The 25,682-nt window shown below is 35.7% G+C and overlaps 1 protein-coding gene across 1 annotated transcript in view; it reads left to right on the plus strand.

The window, feature by feature from the left end:
* The window catches only part of RBM25 (RNA binding motif protein 25), a 47,727-nt gene extending 25,649 nt beyond the window's left edge, over positions 1–22,078 (plus strand). Inside the window, exons 7-19 of the mRNA XM_043472472.1 lie at positions 58–243; positions 1,629–1,682; positions 1,911–1,994; positions 5,472–5,758; positions 7,496–7,718; positions 7,829–7,918; positions 10,706–10,779; positions 12,084–12,234; positions 14,631–14,955; positions 15,336–15,610; positions 16,166–16,264; positions 17,313–17,360; positions 20,412–22,078. Of these exons, the coding sequence (XP_043328407.1) occupies positions 58–243; positions 1,629–1,682; positions 1,911–1,994; positions 5,472–5,758; positions 7,496–7,718; positions 7,829–7,918; positions 10,706–10,779; positions 12,084–12,234; positions 14,631–14,955; positions 15,336–15,610; positions 16,166–16,264; positions 17,313–17,360; positions 20,412–20,504 (1,989 nt within the window). The 3' untranslated portion in view covers positions 20,505–22,078. The remainder of the gene's footprint in view (positions 1–57; positions 244–1,628; positions 1,683–1,910; positions 1,995–5,471; positions 5,759–7,495; positions 7,719–7,828; positions 7,919–10,705; positions 10,780–12,083; positions 12,235–14,630; positions 14,956–15,335; positions 15,611–16,165; positions 16,265–17,312; positions 17,361–20,411) is intronic.
* Positions 22,079–25,682: the final 3,604 nt, after the last annotated feature.

Raw genomic sequence — 25,682 nt, forward strand, 5'->3', positions numbered from 1 at the left:
TTTTACCCCCCCTTTCCCATCTCCTGAATCTGCCTTGTTTTTGTTTTTTTTTTAAAGAATGCCAGGCCAGAAACTGTCACTAATGATGACGAAGAAGCCTTAGATGAAGAAACAAAGAGAAGAGATCAGATGATCAAAGGGGCCATTGAAGTTTTAATACGGGAATACTCCAGTGAGCTCAATGCCCCCTCACAAGAATCTGACTCTCACCCCAGGAAGAAGAAGAAGGAAAAGAAGGAGGACGTATGTGTTACTGATTTATGCCAGCAGAATCATTTCTACAATTTACACTTTGTGCTGTCATTCTTTTTTTTTTTTTTTTGTGCTGTCATTCTTGTGCTTTCATTACAGTCCAACTTAGGGGGAAAATAGAGTGACTGGCATTTATAACAATATACTGTTAAGGCTAATTTGACCATGTTTTATCTTCCTTTTTTTTTTTAAACCAAAACATTCCTGTATTTACATTTTTGAAATGCAGTGACATGGAAGTTTGTGTTTATTTGTGGATTCATTAAGTAAGGGGGGGGGGAGGACAAACTTGAGTGATGGATGGGAATTAATATTAAGGAGCAAAGCTGCTTTCCCCCCCCTTTTGCCACGGAAGAGCTGGCCTTGTTTTGCCTTACTCCCTAATTATTATTCTCTGCTCCAAGCGGGATACCAGATCTTGTTCACTGAGGATTCTGACCCATTTTCAAATTTCTTAGCCACTGTTCCTTATAAACTATGTTTCATTTCACTCTATCAGCAGTAATGCTGTTGGCCTTATAAATGGAGTACTATGAAAGAGCAATACAAGATGAAAACTCCTCTCCAGTATTTTATTACATCATCACCCACTTTTGTCAGTCTAAGCTAATTGAACAGTAGGGAGTACAGGTTGAAAGAAAATGTTTGATTTTCTTAGTTACTTTCATTTGGATATACTTCCAGAAATTATGGGGAGTGTTCTTTAAACATATTGGAGGTATATTCTATGAATGGATTGTATATGCCCTGTAAAAATAGTACTGTGAACATTGGGAATTAATATCAAGGCATTTTCACAGTTCATACTGTTCTGGATTTCATTGCCTTATTAAGCCATCTTCAGCTTTCTTTCTGATACATCAGACATATTTTTATTATTTGGCGGCTTCTTGCTTATGTGGCCATAAAACGCTGTCTAGTGAAGTGCCAATTGTTGGAAATGGTAATTGGTAAGAGTCCATTAGGTATAGGGTAATAGAGACCTGTAGAGTTTGTTCTTCCTCTTTCCCTTTAAATGGCAAAGGAGAAAATACCTAGACACCTTCATTTGAAATGGTTTGAGGAGAGAGAGTCAAAAATTCTGCTCTATGACAAGAATTATTGGGTAAACTTTGTTGTTTTGATTGTTCCGTCTCTCTTGGAAAGGATGAGTAAGGTCTCACATTGCTAGTGTGAGATCCTCTTTATTCCCCTGGCTGGGGGTGTTGGAAGGAATGGAAGTGGTAGGTGATTGAGTGAAATCTCTTTTGTTATCAAGTATTTAAAATCAAGAAAATGTTACAGAAATCTGACATTGCTTACAGTATAAACATATAGAAAATTGTTTTTCAGAGTCATTGAACTGTTTGTTTTAATCTTTGTGGATTTTTCCGCAGATCTTTCGCAGATTTCCCGTGGCCCCACTGATCCCTTATCCACTCATCACTAAGGTTCGTTTACATTACAGGCTTTGACAGTAACTAAATGTTTACTGCTACTTGCCAGATGTGTGATTCTTGTCTTCTTTACTATTTAACTTAGATTTGTTACTACATAAGGTCTTTTTTATTTACTTCTCTGTTTTGTAAAGCCTGTACAGAATATCTAGCCTTTAATTTCTATTTGTATCAATATAGATTGATCTTTATGCATTCCTACCTGTCCCCCCTGTGTTTTAGGAGGATATAAATGCTATAGAAATGGAAGAAGACAAGAGAGACCTGATATCTCGAGAGATCAGCAAATTCAGAGACACACACAAGGTAGTATTCTTGTTTTTTCACTTGATACCAATCTAGACTTTTTACAGAATCCAAAGCAAACAGACAAAGAAAAAAAATCAACCTTACAGTAGAATATGATTTTAAATGCTTTTGTCTAGGTTTAATTTATACTTAGATAGAAACAAAGAAGCAGAAGACCAGTGCCATATTAGAGTAGTCCTTGGCATATTGTATATAGATTTCTCAGTTACTGACTACTCTGCAGTCATCTCACTTTAATATGAATAAAAGCTAGTTTTATTTTTAGTTTTCAACATAAACATCAAGGTCAGATTTAAACAATTCAAGGGGGCAGCAGAATAACATACACTGTAGTGTATTTCTGGGGGCAGTTATTTAACTTAATCTTAGGAAAACCTTTTCTTTAGAGCTGAGATTAAAATTTTAAGATTATATTTGTATAGATTTAAGTTGAGAGGGGGAGATTTTAAAAAGTAGGTCAGTGGTTACCAGACTTACCAAATTTTAGATGCATGGAAGAACTGTAAATTCCCATAAAGCTAATCTATTCATTGACCCCCACCATTATGATAGAGATCATATGGTGACTAATGCAAGATGAAACTCTCAGCTTGGAAAGTAACAAGGAATAGGATGTAAGTATGAGCTTCTGTTTTTTATTATATTTATGGATGCCCCCTCAGAAAAATATGCAAAGGGGTAACTGGCTTGGAAATGGATATTTATGCATAGTAAATCCCACTCACGAGTTTTGCCTATTGAAAGCTTCTCTCAATGACAGTGCATCTGTGAATGTTCGCTGGTATTGAAGGTGATGCTTATGGACAGTGAAATGCAAACACTGCATGAAATGTATTTTGATGCTGGAGATAATAAGATGTTACTGGTTCTTACTCCTAAGATTGAGTGAGCTTTTACTCAGTGAGATGTTAAGTGTTCACTTTTTATTTTATTTAATCTTATATTTTCTTATAGCTTTCAAAATCCCTTACTGACAGTTAATGTCATAGAATCAATGCTGCTGAACACATTATCCTGATGCTGAGCCTTAGCTCACATACACAGGACTTTTCAGGAATTAAGTATGTCTAAAAGCACAAATGTAGATTTCCCAATTAAGAGTTTAAAAGTTAGTCCCTGGGAAGTCATTTTAGAAGTATATTAGGTTCAGCACTCAAATTCAGGGTCTGTGTGAGCTTGAAAGTGGTATACATTGTGTGTGTGTGGTTTGCCCCCCTTTTGTTGTTATTTGTTAAATCCTGTCATGTCATTGGTTAAGTATGAAGAAATAATGTTTTTAAAAAATTGATTGGAAAGATATTTGCTTCAGAGTTTGAGAAGCTGTCAGGCCTTTGACTGCCTTACACGTATTTCACTGTGGGGAGAGAATGTTTTGATTTTCCAAAATGTGCTTTAAAAATAAAATCAAAATGAAAAAGAAAAGCCGTTCTTTTTATTGGGTGGTACGGTTAAAAGGGATATTTGAAACTCCAGTAGCAAAAATTGAGCTCAGTGAACCTTTGCATGTTTTGGTATGAGTTTATTAAATAACCACAGACTGTCAGGGTGTCAGCGTGGCAGGGGGCGTCCATTTACAGCACGGACGAGTCTGAAGAGAGAATAAGGTAAGATTTATGTTTTTTTTTTTTCTGTCCTTTCCTCTTCATTATTTCACTACTTTCTTAAATCTTTTTAGACTCACTTCATTTTTTCTTTCTCCAGTCCTTGTCTTAAAAATATATGTGTGTGTGTGTGTATCTATTTACTGCATATATATTAATTAATCTTTTAGAATTGTGTTTAGTATGGACCAGATTCACTCACTTTTTCATTTACTTAGAAGAAAACTTTTGAAATGTGTTCTGAAACAAACTATTACTTAGTTAAATGGAACTATACTTTTAAGAAATAAGTGGTATAGTGATTAAGCAAAAGCAAAAAAAAGAACAATTGAGGGAATCTACCAAAAAAGTTATTATTGGAAGAGCTAAAATAATCTGTAAGTATTATCTCAGAAATAAACAAATTTCTTTTAAGTGTATGATACTGAGGTAAGTTTCATATAGTATAGCCTCATTTTATGATACATTTTAAAAATTTCATCAGATGACTGTTTCAGAAATTAGAATTTACCCATTTAAATAGTTTACAATTTCTGTCCTCTTTCTGCCATTTCTTCTCTCTTCTCTTTGTAATTTCAATGTATTCAGTATTGGCTTTGCCTCCATTCCATTTTGATATAGATTGGCACCACAGCTGAATATATTGATTTCTCATGCATTAGCTTTTCTTTCATAATCCTCTATCAGTTCTCTGATCCATGAGCGAGAGAAAAAGAGTATAACAGGTAAGATTGCTTTTTTAAAGTTGTTTTAAATGCTTTACATGACTGAGAAAAGAAAAAAATGCACATTTTATTGTTGTAATTTAAATTTCATTTCTATGACACTAAACATGAAAACAGGAAAAATGTGTTTTGTTTTTGTTTTGTTTTCCCTGTTTGGGGTATTTTTTTTTTTCCCTGAGTTTGTGTAGAAACTGTGTGGTACACTGGTAATCTTGTCAGGGTACAAACTTGGTCTGACTTTGTTATTTGGTTTATTTGTGAACCATGTACTTGCTCTTCCTCCCAGAAGCATAGCTTATAGGCAAGGTTAATCCAGTGTTGGCGATCCATGTCCTAGCACAGCATCTGTAAGTTAATATGCAATCGTTCCTTCCAAGGATGGATTTATCACTGTTGATATATTTCATTGTCTTATAGGCATAATGGGTATAAATATATTGCTTTAAAATTAAGCCAGAAATTAATCTTATTAAATAAAAATACTATGATTATGTACCTTTCTGCTTGAAGTGAGTGATTTTCAAACTTTTTGTATTTGGTGGGCTGTCCATCTTGCAATGGTGGGAGTAAATGTTTCCATACGTGATAGGGCAGATAATGGCTGAATTCACCTTGTCTTTTGGAGGGTGGGCAAATCAGAGGGCAGAAGACAAGTTGCATTCCAATGACCCTTACTCTCTTCCCCCACCTTCCCCTTTGAAACACTCAACTAATAATCTTTAGGTAATTGGAAGTCTGGGGTTATAGTTAGCAATAGTTATCCCACTGATTCAAAGAAATTCATAATGGGAAGAAGTACATGTTAGCCAAGTGCTTGTATTTCTAGAAATTATTATGAACCACCACATTTCTCATGGTCATTTTAGTTATTACATAGTCATTGAGTGGTCAGCCACACTTGACACAGTCTCCCAGCATCCAAGATTGGAGATTCCTGGTCTATGTAGAGTATATGGTTGTGCACGAAATCTGTCTAGGCTTGTGATTGCTTCAGTTTAATTTGTCAAGTAAAACCTCTAGTATTTAATGTTGAAGTACCAGTGGTTTGGTTTTGTTGTTGTTGTTCCCAGTATTGGGCATTGCGCCGGGAAAAGTCTGATTATTGGAGCTATAGAGTTAACTCTAAAAGTACTTTTATTGGTTTCTAGAAACTGGAAGAAGAGAAAGGCAAAAAGGAAAAAGAAAGACAGGAAATTGAGAAAGAACGGAGAGAAAGAGAGAGGGAGCGTGAAAGGGAACGAGAAAGGCGAGAACGGGAACGAGAAAGGGAAAGAGAACGTGAACGAGAAAAGGAGAAGGAACGGGAGCGGGAACGAGAACGGGATAGGGATCGTGACCGGACGAAAGAGAGAGATCGAGACCGCGATCGAGAGCGAGATCGGGACCGCGATCGAGAAAGGAGCTCAGATCGGAATAAGGATCGGAGTCGATCAAGGTGAGGCTGCATGGAGTTACTGTGTGCCTGATAGCTTTAATAGAATTACAGGTTAGTGCTCTTGGGCCATTTACATTGATGTGATGAGAGAATTTCCTGAGCCACAGAGCATGCTGGCTTGCTGTCTCACACACATGTGAAATATTGGTTAAACAAACAGTTTTCAACTTTGGGTTAGTTTCTGCGTGAAGCCAGTTTTTACTCAGATCTAGAATACACCAGTTGTCCTCCCATTGTTTTGGATAGACATGATTCCCTTGGTCAGTGGGTGTTGTTTTTAGTCACTAACTGAGGTCTCCTGTGTGGAAAATCAGCTCTAGTTGCACTGCTTTTAGTTCCCAGTGTTTATTTGGTCCTGTAGCCCACTGGTTGGTCACACCTTACCTCCCAGACAAGTTAGTTTTTTCTTGGTGGTTCCTAGTGATTTCACTTTTGTTTTATTTAAAATTTATTTATAATTAAAGTCATTATATAGACTTTGTATGAGGTATCATCTCCAATTCTTCAGGAATGAGAGAGAGAGCAAAAATGAACAAAGAGAAGGGAGTGAGTAGAAGGAAGCAAACAGAAAAAGGGAAGAGAGGAAAGTTCACTTTTTTCCTAAGCTAGTTTTCATATATACATTTCTCTGTTGAGATATTCCACTTAATTGTAGCTGAAACGAGGTCCACGAGTTACTGAAATTCATTGCTTTTTAATCTGTAGTGGGCATTAAATTCCTTCCTCCCCTGGAATAACCATCATTCTCTTGAATAACCACTGTTAAGATTTGACATGTATAAAATCATGGTTTTATACTTTTACTAAGGTATGTTGTTTCATATATACATGTATTTGTTTAAAATCCGTGGCATCACAAATCTGCAGTTTGGTTTTATCCCTCTGAATTAAATGCATGAGAACTTCTTACTGCTGAAAGATGGACACTTTGAACCATTGAACAATGCTGGGGTTAGGAGTGTCAACTCTGTGCAGTCAGAAATCTGAGTAAAACTTATAGATGGCCATCCGTATACACGGTTTTTGTGTCTGCGGTTCTTTGTCCATGGATTTGACCCACCTCGGATTGTGTAGTGCTGTAGTACCTATGACTGAGAATAAATATGTGTGTGCATGCTCAGTTGCGTGTGATTCTTTGTGACTCCATGGACTACAGCCCACCAGGCTCCTTTGTCCTTGGGATTATCCCAGCAAAAATACTTGCCAGCCCAAGGATAGAACCCGAGTCGTCTGTGACTCTGGCATTGGTAGGTGGATTCTTAGACTCTGAGCCACCTGGGAAGCCCCCATATATAAGTGGACCTGTAGAATTCAAACCAGTGTTATTCAAGAGTCAGCCGTGGTTCTAGTTTATGCATGCAGCATGCCGGAATGCTCTTTGCTTCACACCTTTGCTATTGTCTGTATTTGCTTGATCACTACTGAAGTTGACCATCTTGTATCATGTTCATCAGCCCTTAGTACTTTTCTTATTCAGGATTTTTTTGTTTGTTTTCTGAGATGCTGATAAGCATTAACATCGAGTTTAGAATGCAGTGCAGAATTTGGGGCTAGGATTATAGTCTGTGTCTTTCTGACTTGTATGGAGGAGTTTACAATTCTGCAGAAACCAAATGCTAAATTCTGGCTTGTGAGTTTGTCTATCATTTCATATTATATATTGTTCTCCTTTCTTTTGGTTTCTAAAAGAAAACACAAAGGAAACTGACATATTTTTACAATCTTTTGTTTATGTAGAGAAAAGAGCAGAGATCGCGAAAGGGAACGGGAGAGGGAAAGAGAAAGAGAGAGAGAACGGGAACGAGAGCGGGAGCGTGAGCGAGAGAGAGAGAGAGAAAGGGAACGGGAGCGTGAGCGAGAGAAAGACAAGAAGCGAGATCGAGAAGAAGACGAAGAAGATGCATATGAACGAAGAAAACTTGAAAGAAAGCTCCGAGAGAAGGAGGCTGCCTATCAAGAGGTAAATTGAGGGAATGCTTTTATTTATAAAAGTTGGTACTTTAGTAGGTTAGTCAAAAATTTTAGAACCTTTTGTATGCATTTTTAAAACTTGACAATTTCTCTTTTTAGCGCCTTAAGAATTGGGAAATCAGAGAACGAAAGAAAACCCGGGAGTATGAAAAAGAGGCTGAAAGAGAAGAAGAAAGAAGAAGAGAAATGGTAATTTTCTTGGTTAAAAATAAGTGGTTTTTCAGATAAAAATCAGATCAAATCATTTAAGTAGAAGTGACTTTATAATTAAAAAGTATCATCTCAAAAAAAACCTGAGCTCCAATGTAAATAATTTTTATGTATTTCAAGTGAAGTTGAGACAGTTTCGGTACACCAAAATGTTTCTTCCTCCTAGTTTTCTTTTTTAAAATATTAATTTTTAATTGATTGCTTTACAATATTGTTTTGATTTCTGTCATACATCAACATGAATTAACCATTGGTGTACATATTTCCCCTCCCTCTTGAGTCTCCCTCTTGCCTCCCTTTCTTCCTGTTTTTCATATTTTGGCTTCCTATAAACTAAATTATCATTTGGCATATTGTCAAAGTAAACCTGTTATGGAATAATGTATAAAATGAGGATTTATAGAACTTTCTTTGATTAAGAATCAGCAGCATTTTTTAATTGAAGAGAGTTTTAGAGGCTTTGATACTCTGTATCAGTATAGTATATTTGGGCAAAGGCAACAGTCTTATGAGAAGATTTGTTTTTAGAAATCAAAATTACTGATTTCAGTATATAGCACTTATGAGTTATTGTTTTTCCTTATGTTACTCTATTATCCTTCCTTTTAACTACATTATAATAATAATGAATCTTAGTTTTTGCATTTACACTATTTGATAAACTAATAGTGAAGCAACTGGCATAGGTTAATGAAGTAAAATGACAAAAAGATAATATATTTTATCATAGTATTTGCTTCTATAGTATGTTCCATATGTTCTGTCTTTGCCAGAGATTCATGAAAGTTTCTTTATCTCCAGTTTGGAGTCTATTCTCCCAAAAACATCATTAAAGTTAGGAATCTTCTTCAAATAGATTTTGAACATGAGACATAGATGGAATTTTTGTAAGTAACCAAAAGGGTGCATACAGCAATTAGATAGAATGGGCTTTCTGGATGGCAGATCTTTTGAAGTCCTAGAGTTATTTAAAGTAATTTTGATTTCCTTGGATTGTAGCTCCCATTCTAGAATTTCTTCTTAACCCTTAAGTTAGAAATAGAGAATAATACAGTAAAAGACAAAATTACTTTAAGAAGTGATTCCATTCCCTATAAGCAAATCTGAAACCTGTCTTTCTAGAGAAAGGTTTCCTATTAGTAATTTTTGGTTGGGAAGCTTTAAAAAAAAAACTCCAGTTAGAAAATAGTTACTTGTTGATTAAAAAATGTTCAAGGAGCAGAAGTATATAGTATAAAAAGTGAAAGTTTGTATTCCTCATGAGTGGTGACTTAAGTTAATATTTTAGTACATAACCTTATGGGTCTTCCTGTGTTTTATTTAGATATTTGTGAATATGGTCATCACTACCTGGCAATCTGCTTGCATTCATTTGGCAGATTTTGTGTTAGGTCCTGGGTGTATAGGAATAACTAATACTTTGTACTCTTTAAACAATTGGGTAGTATTGTCAGAGAAATGAAGTAGTTACTGTACTGTGTGTGTGACTGTTTGGAGGTATGATAAAAGTGTGTTCACAATATTCTGGGAGTGGAGTACAGAGAAAGTGATTAATTTTGTCTGTGGGAAGGAGTTGGTCATGAATAGATGGTTAAATTGGGGAAGTTTTGTGTGTGTGTGTTGGGGGGTAGTCTTTACAGCGATGTATCAAAAACATTTGAACTGGATGAAATTATTAATGTTTTACTGTAGACAGGAACCTTCATCTGCTTTTCATATAGATAATTGTTGGGCTTCCCAGATGGCGCTAGTGGTAAAGAACCCGCCTGCCAGTGCAGGAGATGTAAGAGACTAGGGTTCCATCCTGGGTGGAGAAGATTCTCTGGAGGAAGGCTTGGCTACCCACTCCAGTATTCTTGCCTGGAGAATCCCCATAGACAGAGGAGTTGGCAGGCTACCGTCCATAGGGTCGCAAAGAGTCAGACGTGACTGAAGCAACTTAGCACACACACATAAGAGTTGTTAATATAGTGGGGATGTAGATTATAAATACTAATTTTAAAATATTTTTATATCTATATATAATGATTAAGTAATATTTCTGTGAAATATAATAGTAGTTGTATTTAAAATTCCATAAATAAAAGCAAGAAATTTCTGTACTTTCATGTTTTATGTACTCAGTCTGGCATTACCTTTAGATTGATATATAAACATGATTTAAAATTTTAATCCTTCATTTCATAAAAACTACTTCTTGTACCATCATCTACCTATAAATGAAAGTGTGAAATATTTTTGTCCAGTTAACACATTCAGTAAGGTAACTTTTAGTTTTGTTTCTTGGTGTGCTCAGGTTTCATTAGAAAAAAATTACTATGAATATTATAATACGGAGAGACAATTTACTGTAGCATACACTGTGGTTTCCATTTCATAGATAAGTTCTAAATCTGATTTGCTTTTTTAAAAAAATTTTATTACTTATTTTTAATTAGTTTTGGCTGTGCTGGGTCTTTGTTGTTGTGCATGCACTTAGTTGCTTCATGGTATGTGGGATCTTCCTGGACCAGGGATCAAACCTGTGTCCCGTGTATTGCAAGGCAGGTTCTTAATCACTGGACCATGAGGGAAGCCCTGATTTGCTTTCAAGAATAAAAGATTTTAAAAATCTAATGTTATTTACGTTTAATATATGAAGTTTATGAGAATTAAAAAAAGTTCAAGTGGTATGGATAAGAAAAATCTGTTCCCAAGAAAGGGGGAAATGTAATTTAAACTGCTTTTATATTAATTTTCCACACTTTGTCCTTCATTTCTTCAAAGGCAAAAGAAGCTAAACGACTAAAAGAATTCTTAGAAGACTATGATGACGATAGAGATGATCCCAAATATTACAGGTAAAGAACCCTTGCTTTATGAACTCACACTATCAGTTTATTATTAGCTGTATTTTCTGCACCAGAGAGTGCAAGTTCACTCAGTGGAGTGAGAAAGAAAAATCTTTGAATTCGTCTTGTAATTACCCCCGTGGTCGATAATGCTGTTTTCCAGGGGTTGGGGCCTGTTGGAAAAGAATTGACAATTTTATGGGTCTTCTTTGGAAGGAAGTTTATAATAGTATTATAACAGATGAACTTTTCTTCATTCATTTTAAAGAACTTCAGTTTTTATAGCAAATTTTAACATGCCTTCATGATTATCAAAGGTGGTCTAGAAATTTTTGTCTTCAAGGATTTCTAGAGTGCTACATAGTAATCTGAGTAGTTACTTTACTATCATGATGTGAGATTTGTGAAGCCTGTCTTTTCTCATCTCTGTTCTCATGGCTTTTCTCAACTTCTCTCATTCTTCCAACACTTAACGGCACTGTGGTGAAATTGTTTGCTTTGCTCTGTTCCCTCCACTCCAAACTACCATTTCCCTAAGGTTATGGGCATTGTTTCGATTTTTTTCTTCTCCCTTTCCTGAAAGAATCTAGGCATGTAGTGAATGCATTTAATATGTATAATACACTGTAGCCAAAATAATCCAAACATTGGAGTAACACCTTATATTGAAAGAATGCCAAGGATTTGACTTTGCAGAAAATGCAAAATAAAATTACTGAATCATAAAATAGCAGTACATTATTTCAATATTCTGAGATGTAATAAAGTGCTAGATAGAACCTTTGCTTTCTCTCAGTTATGCCCTGCTTCCTTCTGTGATTTTTTTTTCCCCCAGGAGGAGAGGAACGGATTTAAATTGAACACGCATCGCTTCTCAGCCCTTCGGCTAAGATTAAGTGTAAATTGAACACACAAAACTATTATTAGGGATATTACTACTCCTTGTATTAATGTTTCACAATTTGGCATCCAAGAAAATTATGTGTTACAGAGTTTCCCTGTGGAATAGGTATAAAATGAGTGCATTCTTCCCTCAGAAAGCTACTTTTTTTTTTAACCTGTTTTCGATACTCATTTAGAATGACTTCATTCTGAGGCATGGTGATATGTGACAAGACAGTGCTTACTTATTAAGCATTAACCTGTAGAGAGGATGCTGCCTTGGATGTTTTACAGATAGAGAGCATTAAGGCAGTCTCTAGTCTCTTAGAATGCAGCTTTTAGTATGGAAAGAAATTGCTTTTGGAGATACTATGTGTAGTAGTTGCTGACCTTGAGTATTAAGTAAGGCTTGTTGTGATATGCTTTTGCAGAGGAAGTGCTCTTCAGAAAAGATTGCGTGATAGGGAAAAGGAAATGGAAGCAGATGAACGGGATAGGAAGAGAGAGAAGGAAGAGCTGGAGGAAATCAGGCAGCGCCTTCTGGCAGAAGGGCACCCGGATCCAGATGCGGAGCTCCAGCGGGTGAGATTCTGTTAACATCTGAAACAGTGTTCTTTTAAGACTGTCACATCATTTTAAGCCAGCCAGCTATGATGGAGTTTGCTTTATTAGGGAAATGTTTACTCTCCATGCATCTTGGTATTTTGGGGGAAGATATTAGTACTTTTTCTTTATTATGCAAGTCATCAGTATTAGTTGATTACAGCATTATTTTCAACATCTTCCATATGTCTTATTCCTTTATTTCTGTGAAGTATTACTTGTTAAGTGAATGTCTTTTAATGTAACTTTATTTACAAACCTGTCTTTCCTATATGTTATCTGACACTTAGTAACTTTTGTAGTTCTCTTGTTGCCACCTTAAATACTTTGATTTCAAAATAAAGATGTTTTCCTGAACAGCTTGTCATTTAAAAGGGAAAAAGGAAAACGCTGTCATAGGACATGGCATACCAATTCTTGCTTTTAAGAATAGTGTGTCATCGGGATGGGGAAATACGTGTAACTCTATGGCTGATTCATATCAATGTATGACAAAACCCACTGAAATGTTGTGACATAATTAGCCTCCAACTAATAAAAAAAATTAAAAAAAAATAGTGTCATATTAGAAAAGTTTTTACTCTTAGTGTATCATCAATTTAATACTACAAATTCTTCATGTCAACTTAAAAAAAAAATTATATGCTATTAACAGAAACCTTGTCTTCTTACATGTCCCTTCTATTTTTCACAATGAAATAGTATTTTTTCTGTTAATTAGGTACTTATATGAGTAAATAGAAACTTGAGACAACGTAAACCCAGTAATGAAAAACTGATTTCTTATCAGCCAGTTATAATCATTTTAAGTGTCTGGTTATTTTAAAAATGTTTTCACACGTGTATACATACACCCCCCCCCCTCCACACACACACAAGCTTTGTAAATGGGAATATAAATACTTTTTTTTTCTGTTTAAATTTTTATTGAAGTATGGTTCACATACAGTATATTAGTTTCAGCTGTTTAGCAATTTGACGTTTATATACTTTATGAATTGATATGTCTAGTAACCAAGTAACCATCTGTCACCAAACCAATATTGTTATTATAACAGTATTGACTATATTCCTTATAGTGTATGTTACGTTCCCCATAAGTTTTTTTAATAACTAAAGTTTGCACCTCTTAATCCCCTTCACCTATTTTGTCCTGATCCCCCCTGGCAGCCACCAGCTTGTTGTCTGTATCTGTGAGTCTGTTTTGTTTTCTGATGTGCTTTTGCATCAGGTGTAATCTTCTTCACAGAAATTCTCCGGTTTTTGGCCCAGGTATCTTTCGTCTCTCTATGGCTGTGCGGGGTTTTCTCTGGTTGTGGTGAGTGGGGGCTGCTCTTCAGTTGTGGTGTGCAGCTTTCTCATTTTGGTGACTTCTTGTTGTGGCTCTTGGGAACTAGGCACGTGGGCTTAGTTGCCCCTTGGCATGTGGGTTCTTAGTTCCTGAACCAGGGATTGAACTCATGTCTCCTGCATTAGCAGGCAGATTCTTAACCACTGGACCATCAGGGAAGCCCTGCCCCTGTGTCTTTTTTTTTCCGTACCCTCATCATCATGAGAGTATTGTTAGTATTTTAAATCCTTACCATTGTATCATTTAGGTTGAGGAATGTTACTATGTTTTAATTTTCTGAGTACTGGTGAGTTTGAATGCCATGCAGATTGTTTAGTGGTCGTTGTACTTCCTTTGTGAGTTGACAGATGATGATATGCATAGACTTTAAATTTTTTTGTAGTTCATGATACATATTTTTACTTTTGTTTTTTCTGTTTTTGTTTGTTTTCATGCTCAGAAAACTTGCTAGTCTATCATCCAAGTTTTTATAATACTCTTATGGTTATATTTTATTATATTTTGTGGCTTCAGGGGGGGAGTGTTCATTGTGATATAGGACTTTGACTTCAGAATTCTCCCTCTGTGCCACTTCTTCCTTTTCCTATTTGTGAATGTACCTTCAGCCATTATCAAGAAATAAAAAATGATTATATATGACCAGGCTGAGGATTTGAGTTGCCTCTTATGTATTGTCTGTACTATTCTAAAATTTGTGATTATAATTTCTTTAATAAAAATATAAAAAGACTTTTTCACTTTGAATTAGCTGACTATTAGCAGTTAACCTCTGTTTTCTCTGAAAAGTGGATATAAGCCACTGAAGAATGCTAATATGTGAAACACTAAAAAAAAAAAAACATTTTGCAGAGTACCTAATATATGTTGTAGATTTACAGATTCTGATTATAGAAGGAGGCAGTGTTTTATTCCTAGTGAAAAAGAAAAATAGAGGTTTTGTGAAATGTCAATAAAACATAGAGCTGGTTGAATTGAAGACATCTGGGTTCGTTTCAGTTAACCAGGTTATTTTCTGGGTTTTTAGATGGAACAAGAGGCTGAGAGGCGCAGACAACCACAGATAAAGCAAGAACCAGAATCTGAGGAAGAGGAAGAAGAAAAGCAAGAAAAAGAAGAAAAACGTGAGGAACCTATGGAAGAAGAAGAGGAGCCAGAGCAAAAACCTTGTCTCAAACCAACTCTGAGGCCCATCAGCTCTGCCCCATCTGTCTCCTCTGCCAGTGGCAATGCAACTCCCAACACTCCTGGGGATGAGTCTCCCTGTGGTATTATTATTCCTCACGAAAATTCGCCAGATCAACAACAACCTGAAGAGCATAGGCCAAAAATAGGACTAAGTCTTAAACTGGGTATGTTAGCATTTTTTTTTCCTTCCTTTTTTCCTTCATTTCCCCACCCCTTTACAACTACCTCAATTTTGCCTTAAGGAAAAAGTAAATATACGCTGCTTGGTAGGTAGATAGAAAAAGATTATTTAAAAATGCCTTTCTAGCTCACAATTGTTTTCATAGTTCTACTAGTGCTCCTATATCTTCAGCTGCCTCGAGTTCTGAGAAGAAGTGAAAAGTTAAATTTTCTAGCACTTGTGAGTAGTGAGTTATTTTTTACAGTTGGGATCTTTCTCTGAGATTTGTGGAAGTACATTTACACTGAATTTGAGGGATGGTGGGTTGTATAATGTAACATTTGAAGATTAAGTTGCCATGCTAATACAGTGTTTTTACTATAGGTGCTTCCAATAGTCCTGGTCAACCTAATTCTGTGAAAAGAAAGAAGCTCCCGGTAGATAGTGTCTTTAACAAATTTGAGGATGAAGACAGTGATGATGTACCCCGGAAGAGGAAACTGGTTCCCTTGGATTATGGTGAAGATGATAAGAATGCTGCCAAAGGCACTGTAAACACGGAAGAAAAGCGCAAGCACATTAAAAGTCTCATTGAGAAAATCCCCACAGCCAAGCCGGAGCTGTTTGCCTATCCCCTGGATTGGTCTATTGTGGATTCTGTGAGTAGCAAATTGTATCTCACCATTTTATTCCAAGTTCTTGGTTCTGAATACAGCCCATAAACTCAGTTTAAGTAGGATGATAGTGTGGCTAGAACCTTGATGTGTGCTGTGCTTAGTCACTCTGTCATGGTCCACCCTTTGTGACCCTACGGACTGCAGTCCGCCAAGCTCCTTTGTCCATGGGGATTGTCCAGGCAAGAATACTGGAGTGTTTTGCCATTCCCTCCTCCAGGGGATCTTCCCAACCCAGGGATTGAACCCAGGTCTCCTGCATTGCAGGCGGATTCTTTACCGTCTGAGCCACCAGGGAAGCTCAGAGTCTTGAGACTCAGTCAGTGATAACACATTATTGTGAAAAGTCTTAGTGGTACTTGAAGTCTTTATAAATTAGAAGCAAATAATTGTATCCTGATACATACTTGTTTTACTTCAACTTGTGAATGATCTTACTCCTCTATATTTTAGCTTTAAGAAAAATTAAGAGATTATATAGGCTTTTTAAGTAGTGTAATAAAAAGCTCTTCAACTTAGTGTCCATGCTTTATTTTACAGATATTGATGGAACGACGAATTAGACCATGGATTAATAAAAAAATCATAGAATACATAGGTGAAGAAGAAGCTACGTTAGTTGATTTTGTTTGTTCTAAGGTTAGTCTTTTATGTTTTCCACCTCCAATATTTGTTACATACTTTAAAATGTTAGAGACTTTCTAAATTGAATTTTTTGTTGGGCCAAGTCATTGATAATTTAGTTTTAATTACAATTTTCATGGCTACTTAAGTGTACCCCTCTATACAATTTGAGACCCCACACCGAGTGCTTTCATTTCAGAAGGTCAAAGGAGACAGAATTGCTGGCTACTACCAGTTTTGCTCTCTCCTTACCCTGAGAATGCCCTGTCACCAACTTCTTGTCTTAATGTTGAATGTTGCTGAAGTACAGTTGAGGTTTAGTGGAGACAGTCACTTGTCTCAGTTTTTTGTCAGTCATCCATTCTTTGGAAAAGAAGCAAAATCGTGTCCTTCATAGCATAATAGTGGTGTTAACTGTCTGATTATTGTGTGCAAGGCTTCTTTCCTGGCAAGTCCTTTGTTAAGCATTTTCCAAAACTTTATCTTCTTTAAACTTCCCAACAACCATAGGAAGCGTAAGTTTCTAACATTGTCCCCATTCAGTACATGAAGAAATTGAGACTTGGGGAGAGATTGTGTCTTGACTGTGGTTATATAATAAGCAGCAGAGCCAAGTCTGTAAAAGTCATGCTCTTGACCACCAGAAGATACGTCATCCTTTTATTGTCCTCTAAAGGCCCAGTCTTATCTTTAATAAGATAGTTACAGTAGAAGCACTATATTTCTACAAAGGAATAGCTAATTGCATTTTAAGGAAGTGTTATTTTCTCTCATTATTATTCCTTTAACATCAGGAATAGCAAATTATCTTTTCCACTTGTAATTATTGTAGCATAAACATTTGTAAGTCTAGGTTTGAATTAGAAGACAGATATGTAGCGATTAAGATCTTAGGTTTTGGTGTCAAACTTTCATTGAAAAGAGGGAGATTCTGGGAATTTAGAAATTTATAGAATTCTTCAGTCAAAAATTTTCATACTAGTTTGAGGATACATTAAAAAATCTTTTTACTGTATTGTTAATGTTTTATTTTCAAATTGACATTAATTTTTTTTTCTATTAGGTTATGGCTCATAGTTCACCTCAGAGCATTTTAGATGATGTTGCCATGGTAAGAGAAAATTTACTGTTATTTATATTAATTTAAGATCAGTATAATCAAACTTGCTCCTCTGAATTCGATTGAATTTCTACCTATATTGATTCTAGACTCTTTCAAGGACTGAATTAAAATTTGAGCATGCATTAAGAGGTTAAAGGTATTCACAGTATCATTAGACATCAGTAGAGTTGAAGTTTTCTTTTTTTATCAGTCTCTTCCTTCACCTGTCTTTAATATTTGTGTGTGTAAATATAAATTCTGAATCTATCCATACATTTAGAGAACATTTATTAAGTGTTAACTAGGTAGAGCAGTGTGCACAAAAAGATGGAATACCTACCCGTAAAGAACTAGCAGGGAAACAGGTATACCAATATCGATACTACAACATATTTAATATAATGGGTGTATGTAAAAAAAATAATGACAAAAAAAAAATAATGGAGGCAGAGGAGATAAAGCTGTTAGGTAGTTAGAGAAATCATCACAGAAATTACCATATAAACTGAAGCTTGAAGATTGTGTAACTCTTTTGTTACTTGATCAGGTGTCTGTTGGTTTGGTAGTAGTTTAAAGAATACAAGTGGTGAATAGTCCAGATAATGGCAAGGTGCAGAGTATGGCCATGGGAGTTTCTGGGGCAGAGCTGATGCCATTGTTTAGAATATCAACAAACTTTAAGCTGGGTTATAACACATAGAATTTGAAATCGCTGCATGTTGGGACTGGAATTGGAGAGAAATGCAAGAACCAGCTGCCGTAGCGCTTATTTAATGTGGATGCAAGACTAGATGTTTCCTAGACAGCTGCTGTTGGAGTGAAGGGGTGGTATAGTGAGGTCTTGTGAACCTCAATGGAGATACTGTTTACGAGGAGAGAACCAATGAAGATCTAGCAGCTTTCCCTCTGTTGTGGAGACTTAAAGCCTTGAAAGTGAGGAACTTCCTCAGAAGGCCACAAGACTGTCAGGGTGTTCAGGGTTCACATCAGGTTTTCAGTTAAGGAGATGAAAAATCTTAACTGTTGAGGATGGTTAGCATAAAGTGAAATAGAATCTATTAAAGGGCTGAGTGGGAATGTAGTAATGGGAAGAAGAACCAGAGAGGAAGAAATGTCAAGCATGATAGGAGGATGATAGGTGATCAGGGAAACTTATTTTGAGCTGCAATTAAACTTGTCAGGGAGTGACATAGGGGGTTGCCTAACCAAAAGGAGCTCTAAAGTCACGATATTATGTGTTCAAGCACTTCATGATGTCTAAAGCCAGATAACTTTAATTTTCTGTTGCCTAGCTAGCCTAATGTATCTATTTAAAATTCCTGGGGGGAAAATTTTGAAGAGCTTTTGGTTTTGTAGTGCTGAGCTTCAGATGAAAGAAATGTGAATAGATCCTTAGGGATAGAATGTCCTTGACCTTCCAGCCTTTCTTTATCATTATCCTTCGGGTAAAGAGAGGGCTTTGTAGTTACTCCTGAGGTATGGAATTTAAAAAAAAAAATCAGGGAATTCCCTGGCAGTCTAGTAGTTAGGACTCCACAGTTTGACTCTCAAGAGCCCAGGTTGTCTCTGGTTGGGGAACTAAGATGCACAAGATGTGCTGCCAATAAGAAAAAAAATCAGTGTTCTGGTTTGCCTTGGCAGGGATATAATTACTGTTGGTGAAGATGACATATGTCACTATTTTGATCTGTTGAAATAGTTTGATTTTTGGAGTATAATTAAACTACCATTTAATCACTTACGTTGTTTTTGACTATTTTCTATTTCAGTGTTGATCACAGTGGGAGGAAACCAATTGGGTTAGTGTTGTCAGCTCGTTCTGGTGATAGCTCATGGACCCTCTAAATATTTCTTGAATAAATGAGATTGAATATTCAGTTCAAATAATATCTTGTTCTTATTAGCAATTTGACTTTCTCAGACTGTACCTTCACTCATTTTACGTAAGCTAATGAACTTTGGCTGCATTTTTGTGCATGTAATTATATTATGTCCAGGGTACAATTCCACGTGAGTATTGCAGCAAAGTTGTTTTTCTTTGGCTGTGGGACCCCAGGGTTTGAACCCACACCCTTGGCAGTAGGAACAAGGAGTCCTCTATCCCCTGGACCTCAAGGGAATTCCTGCAGCATGGTATTTTAAAATTATAGGTTAAGTCTAGCTCGTGGACGTCTGATTTAAGTTCTTTTTCTGTCATCACTGAGAAATGCAGGGTAATTTTTCAGAAAAATCAAATTTCTGGTTTGTGTTAGGTACTTGCTGTACTAAGCACTCTTCAAAGCACTTTGTACATACTGTCTCTTTTAATTCCCATAGTAGAACCAGTATGACATAGCTACTGTATCCTCCGTTTTACAGATAAGAGAACTGAGGCTCACTGTAATTAAGTATCCCAACCAAGAGCATGTAACTGGTAGGAGGGAGAAGTGGGATTTGAATCCAAGTGATTTTTATTTATTTTAATTGGAGGTTAACTACTTTACAATATCGTGATGGTTTTTGCCATACATTAACATTGACCCCAGGTACGCGTGTGTCCCTGCCATCCTGAACCCCGCCGCCACACCTCCCTCCCCACCCTAGCCCTCTGCAGGGCAGCAAAGGAGACACAGATGTAAAGAAGAGATCATCTGATGTGCCAAAGGGAAAAGATCTTTTATTTATTCAGTAGTCTTGTGTCCCTTGGGAATGACAGTGTTCATTTTGTTTACTGTATCCCAGATAACTATATTAAAATGCTATACATGTATTCTCATTTAATATTTCAGTGTCACATGTAATAAGGGCTCAGTAAATGTTAAGATTGTGAGGTTCTTGGGGAGAGGGTAAGTGGATACTCTGTACTAAGTATTAGGTGATTATATAACTACTTTGTCTGAATGACTATATTCTTTATAACAAACGTAGTTTCCTTAGGAAATAGTTATTCAAGACATGTATAAATAAAGTAAATGCTTGTTGGTAGAGAAAAGCCTTTTTTATTCCATTTGCCTTTTTGGGAGATGCTGGTGATTGCTTTTCTTACATGTATAACTGGCTTTTTTGTTTTTCCTTTTCTAGGTACTTGATGAAGAAGCAGAAGTTTTTATAGTCAAGATGTGGAGATTATTGATATATGAAACAGAAGCCAAGAAAATTGGTCTTGTGAAGTAAAACTCTTTGACATTAAGAGTTCCATTTCAGATTTCTTCTTTCCCATCCTTCAAAGGACTTTAATTTGTTTTTTTGTCTTCAAAGACATTTGTGAGATCTGTAATTTTTTTTTTTTTTAATGTAGAAAATGTGAATTTTTTTGTCCTCTAATTTGTTGATGCCGTGTGTACTCCCTTGGTTGTAAAGACATCTGAATCCTACCATGGTTCTCTTTATACTCACCAGGTACAAATTACTGGTATGTTTTATAAGCCGCAGCTACTGTACACAGCCTATCTGATATAATCTTGTTCTGCTGATTTGTTCCTTGTAAATATTAAAATGACTCCCCAATTCTTATGCAGAATTGCACTTAATATTGAACTGTACTGTACAGGCACCAACATGAATGATTTTAAATTGAAAAAATAACCAGTCATACCTATTACCCTTACCTCCTTGATCAAAAATGGCAGGCCCTCATGATGGCATGAAATTTAGAGTGTGAAAATTAGCAGACAATCCATTCCTACTGTATCTCTGTATGAATGTGTTTGTGTGAGTGTATGTATAAAAGTCTTACTTTTTCCTAGTTTGCTTTGGAAATTTCCCTTAAACATTTCCTAATTCAAGAATAGAATTGTAAAGGAAACATGGTATTGTGCCAATCCAGATGTCTGGGATAATTAGGTTATTAGTCTCCCAGAGCATGGTATTCTCTTATGGCAAGCAACAGTCTATTGAATGAAATGGGTTTTTCTGTTGATAGCTGGCTGTGTCAGCCTCTCCTTAAGGGAGTGTGAATCATAGTGGTTTTCCCCCCTGATTTCATTGTTCAGAAATGAGGCAGATCCTTAGAATCTGGAGAGCTTTATTTTATGCATTTTTTTGCACTTCATTGATCCTTAGTTTAATTTTGATGTACCCCTTTGTTTTAAAAAAGAAAGCTTCATTCAGAAAGCATAAATGAAAAAAAATCTTTAAAAAAATTATCAAAAGATAAAATCAGGCAATTTTACAGGCTAGAAAACATTTAACAAAATACTATAGCAGTTTAGCATGGCAGTTTACAAAGTTTCCATCTAATTTCTAAGGATAAAGGAAGTCGTTTAAAGCAGTTACCACTCATTTGTGTTTGTCAGGGGTTTATATCTTGTGTGTGTATATGCAGGCACACACCTTGTTTACTTCTGCTTATCAACGTTCAAAACTGTACTAATTGTGTTCTTAGAGATATACATGAGGCTTTCTTTATTATGGATCAGGACTTCACCAGGGAGCAAAATTACCCCAAAATGTACCAAGTTTTAAACAGTTCTTAACAGAAATTAGGTGCAGCTATTCCCATGTCTGAGTATTTATTTTTAAAAAAGATTGAGGGGGTGTGTTAAACCATAAAAAGCATAACTGAACTTGAATTACAGGATTTTTTTTACATCTTAAGAGGACATTTGAAAACACTGTTCTTAACACTGAGCCATGATGTGCATGGCTCCATTATGTAAATATATCAGATATTAAAAATGTATATATTTGATCTTGGGGACTCATTCTTTCAGAGTCTTGTTAAATAAATGGCATCATGTTGTAATTAATGCAGTGCATACTAGAAACTTAACTTGAAAATATGGGCTGGAATTTTTGATGGACTGGATTTTTGAGTATTAGTACCTGAAGGTGAGAAGAGGCCATTTCCCTTATTTTGAATTAGTCTAGACATCTATGGAGATATATCCCCTTTCAGTGTTAATAATATTTTAACTTGTTTCTAAAGGGAAAGGTTTAGAAACATGTCCCTTGCCATTTACAAATTAATTTGCCAGTCTTTTCTCAGATTGATCCCCGAATGTAACTCCTCGTTCGAGCAATTTATTATGCCTCTCTATCCTCCCTCACATATTATTGCTTCTGAGACATTATATTAGGTTGGTTTTATTTAGCCAGCATTAGCATGGAAGTTTATTCAGGTAGATTTAATTTTCCTTGCTTTGGTCTCTTCTGCTCTTTCAATCATATTTACCTTAAAAGGGTCCTCATGTGAAGCCCTTAGGGGCACATACTATATACTGCATAATACCTCCAGTGAGATTGGTGTCAGAATCCCAGATTTATATATTAACATTTCTGCAGCAAATGATCTGATCTGACTGATCATTGAGTTAAAGACTGCTACATTAATCATTAAATGTCAGTTCAAGTCAGGTTTTGCCACCAAGCTTGAACTTCAGGGTCTTAAGAATTTTTCAGGTTTGTATGTAAAGAACTGGATATCTATAAGCATAAGAATAAGCTGGCATATTCTAGTGTCAGGAATATTACACTTAAGAAAATTTTTACTAAATCCCTTGAACTTTGTAGGTTGTCTTTACCATTTGTCCATAGATTAATTTCAACTTGGAACCCTTAGTTAATCCATATATTGCCCATTCAAGTTGTTACAAAATTCCATGAACGTCTTGACAGCCATTCTGATGTGGCAGCTAGGAAACAAATATGCTTTTTCTTCATTTGACCCTGTAAATAAAATAATTTTAAATGTGTACATCTGTCTGCAGGAAGAAAGTGTTTTTTCCCAAACTTTAACATGCACCTGAATCACCTGGGGGATCTTGTTAAAATGCAGACTTAGTAGGGGCTAGGGTGGCCCTGAGACTTTGCCTTTCTGACCAGCTCCCACATGTTACCAGTGCTAAGTGATATAAGGACTACTTTGATTGGCAGTTCAAAGTGTCAGTACTGGTATTTTATCCTATCAGACTGCATAAATGCAGCTTAATTTTTTTTTTTTTTTGCTTTTTTAGTATATTAAAACCAGTTTTTGAGGCAAATGATAGGTACATAAAACATAAAACTAATCTTCCAAAAGGATGCCCAAGAACAGCTCCAATATTCTAGACTTTATTCCCAGCCAGCCCCAGAACATACTCTCTTTAGAGAACATTATGTTGTTACTCATTCTGATCTTATCAGAGCACTTCCCGATATGTGATAGTAGAGGCTGATGGTTATTTTGTGGAGAGTGCAGTTTCAGGTACTAATCAGGCATGAATAGTAGATATGGTAGACAAATTGAGAAAACAATGAACTCAAGAGTCAAACTGGACTAAACACTATTATCATTTTTTCTCTAATACGAAGAAAATTTAAATTTAGATAAATGCAAGCAGGTATACAATGTATATATGAGGCTTATTACCCAGCTCTTTGATATAAGTTCTATGAATGTTTCCACTTTCTACCCAAAAACTGCTGAAAGGTTTTGTGTCAAAATGGTTGTACATTTTTCCAAGTCATATTTCAGCCTTCTATTAATATGAAATTGAGAAATTGTTTTGCTTAGCAAAAGATGAAATTGATTTGTGAATGCCACTATCTATAAAAAGGTATTAGAAGGAATTCCAAATAGGCTAAGAAATAGTCTAAGTTTCAGGAAGAAAACTAGGAAATGTACACACAGGTTTTTTTTTTTCACACATATTTTTAAACCCAGGAACTATTACATTCACACTAGAAACCAAGGTGAACTTGGTGTATAGTATTTTGATAAACTGGTAGATTTTTTGAATTGTGATTGTATTAAATTATTGAAATATTTATTTGCATTTGAATGCATAATTTTAATCTTTAAAGGTCCTTTGCCTTTTGTTTTTATTGACTCATGAAGACTAAATTAGGAATGGCAATCTAAAATATCCAGGAAGAAAATAATTTCTGTATATAAAAATGAATAAAAATTCTTTTCAAGCCACGTTGTTTAAATGACACTCCACAAGTCTACCTACTCTGCCACATCGTGTGTTATTTGAATAAAGGACTTCTAGATTCTCTTGCACAGAGTAGTAGCTGGATTATTAAGTCAGGTAGCCCTTTTGTCATTTTGTGTATGACATATTTGCCATTGAAGCACACTTAATAGGTGCCATTCATGTTTTAAGCTAGATGGAGTGATAGACATAAATAAGGCAAAATCCCTGTAGTAGCTGACAGTCTAGTGGTGGAGAAAAAAATGAGAAGATCACTAATAGATATACAGTGTACACTATATGAACTGTCAAACTTGCGCTGACTTCAAGGTTGGGAGGTAAGGGATAGGAGGAAGCTTCTCAGCAGAGGTGGTAATATGTAGACCTTACAAATCAGAGTCTTTCTTTTTGGTTGTGCTGCATGGCACATGGGATTTTAGGTTCCTGAACAGGGACTGAATCTGGACCCTCAGCAGTGAAAGTGTAGAATCCTAACCATTGGGCGATCAGGAAATTCCCCAGATCCCACAGTCTTAGCTACCCACTGCAACAGTGCTATAATGTTCTTTTTGGATATCTAAAGGGCCTGGATATTGGATTATAATTCATGATATAGGTCTGCACTGTCAAGTTTAATTAATTAAAATTTAAAATAGTTTTCAATTACACTGGCCATATTTCAAGTGTTCAGAAGTCAGGTGTGACTAAATTGAATTTTAAAATCCAGTTTTTTATTTGCAATATTCATATTTAAAGGTCCTCAACAGCCATATTTAGCTAATGGCTACCAATATTGAATGGACATTGCAGATTAAAGAATAGTATTCTGATTGCAGAAATTTATTTTGGATAGGTATGGTTTTGCTAATAGCCACCTAAAGGCAGAAGAAAGTGCTTGTTAATAAAAGTTCCCTTATAGAAAGCATTTTTAGGAAATCTTTGAAGCAAAAGTATTGTGAATTTAAAAATAGTTCTAAATGGTTTTTCCTGTTTTTTTCTTGTCACAAAAGGAAAAACTAGTAAACACTTCATTTAGAATCTAGAAACCATGGAGTTTGATTTTTTTTCCTTGTCAATTAAAAACTGATTGTTACCATGGGTGAAAAAACTAGATGTGAACGTTTCATTTTGAGTATATTCTTGAGGCAAAGTTGTCTTCTTTATAAAGGGGGCCCAGGTTCTTTGTTAAGAAGGAAATTAGAGTTAATAAAATATTGACAGTCATACAGAATTTAAGACTAAAAGATAAGATGAGTAAGATAAAGCCAGCCCTTCGTTTTGAGCTGTTTAAATTTAAGGAGCCAGATCCTATTTTACTTCCATAGCAAACAGGGCAGTAATGTATAAATAAAGACAAACTATCTTTATGTGGGAAGTGTTAATAAATTGGATTGCTTTGCCTTGGAATCTATAGTGTAAAGAAGTGGCCTTGGTCCTGACTTTATGGACTAGTGAC

This window comes from Cervus canadensis, chromosome 6 (genome assembly GCF_019320065.1).
Source record: "Cervus canadensis isolate Bull #8, Minnesota chromosome 6, ASM1932006v1, whole genome shotgun sequence".
NCBI lineage: Eukaryota > Metazoa > Chordata > Mammalia > Artiodactyla > Cervidae > Cervus > Cervus canadensis.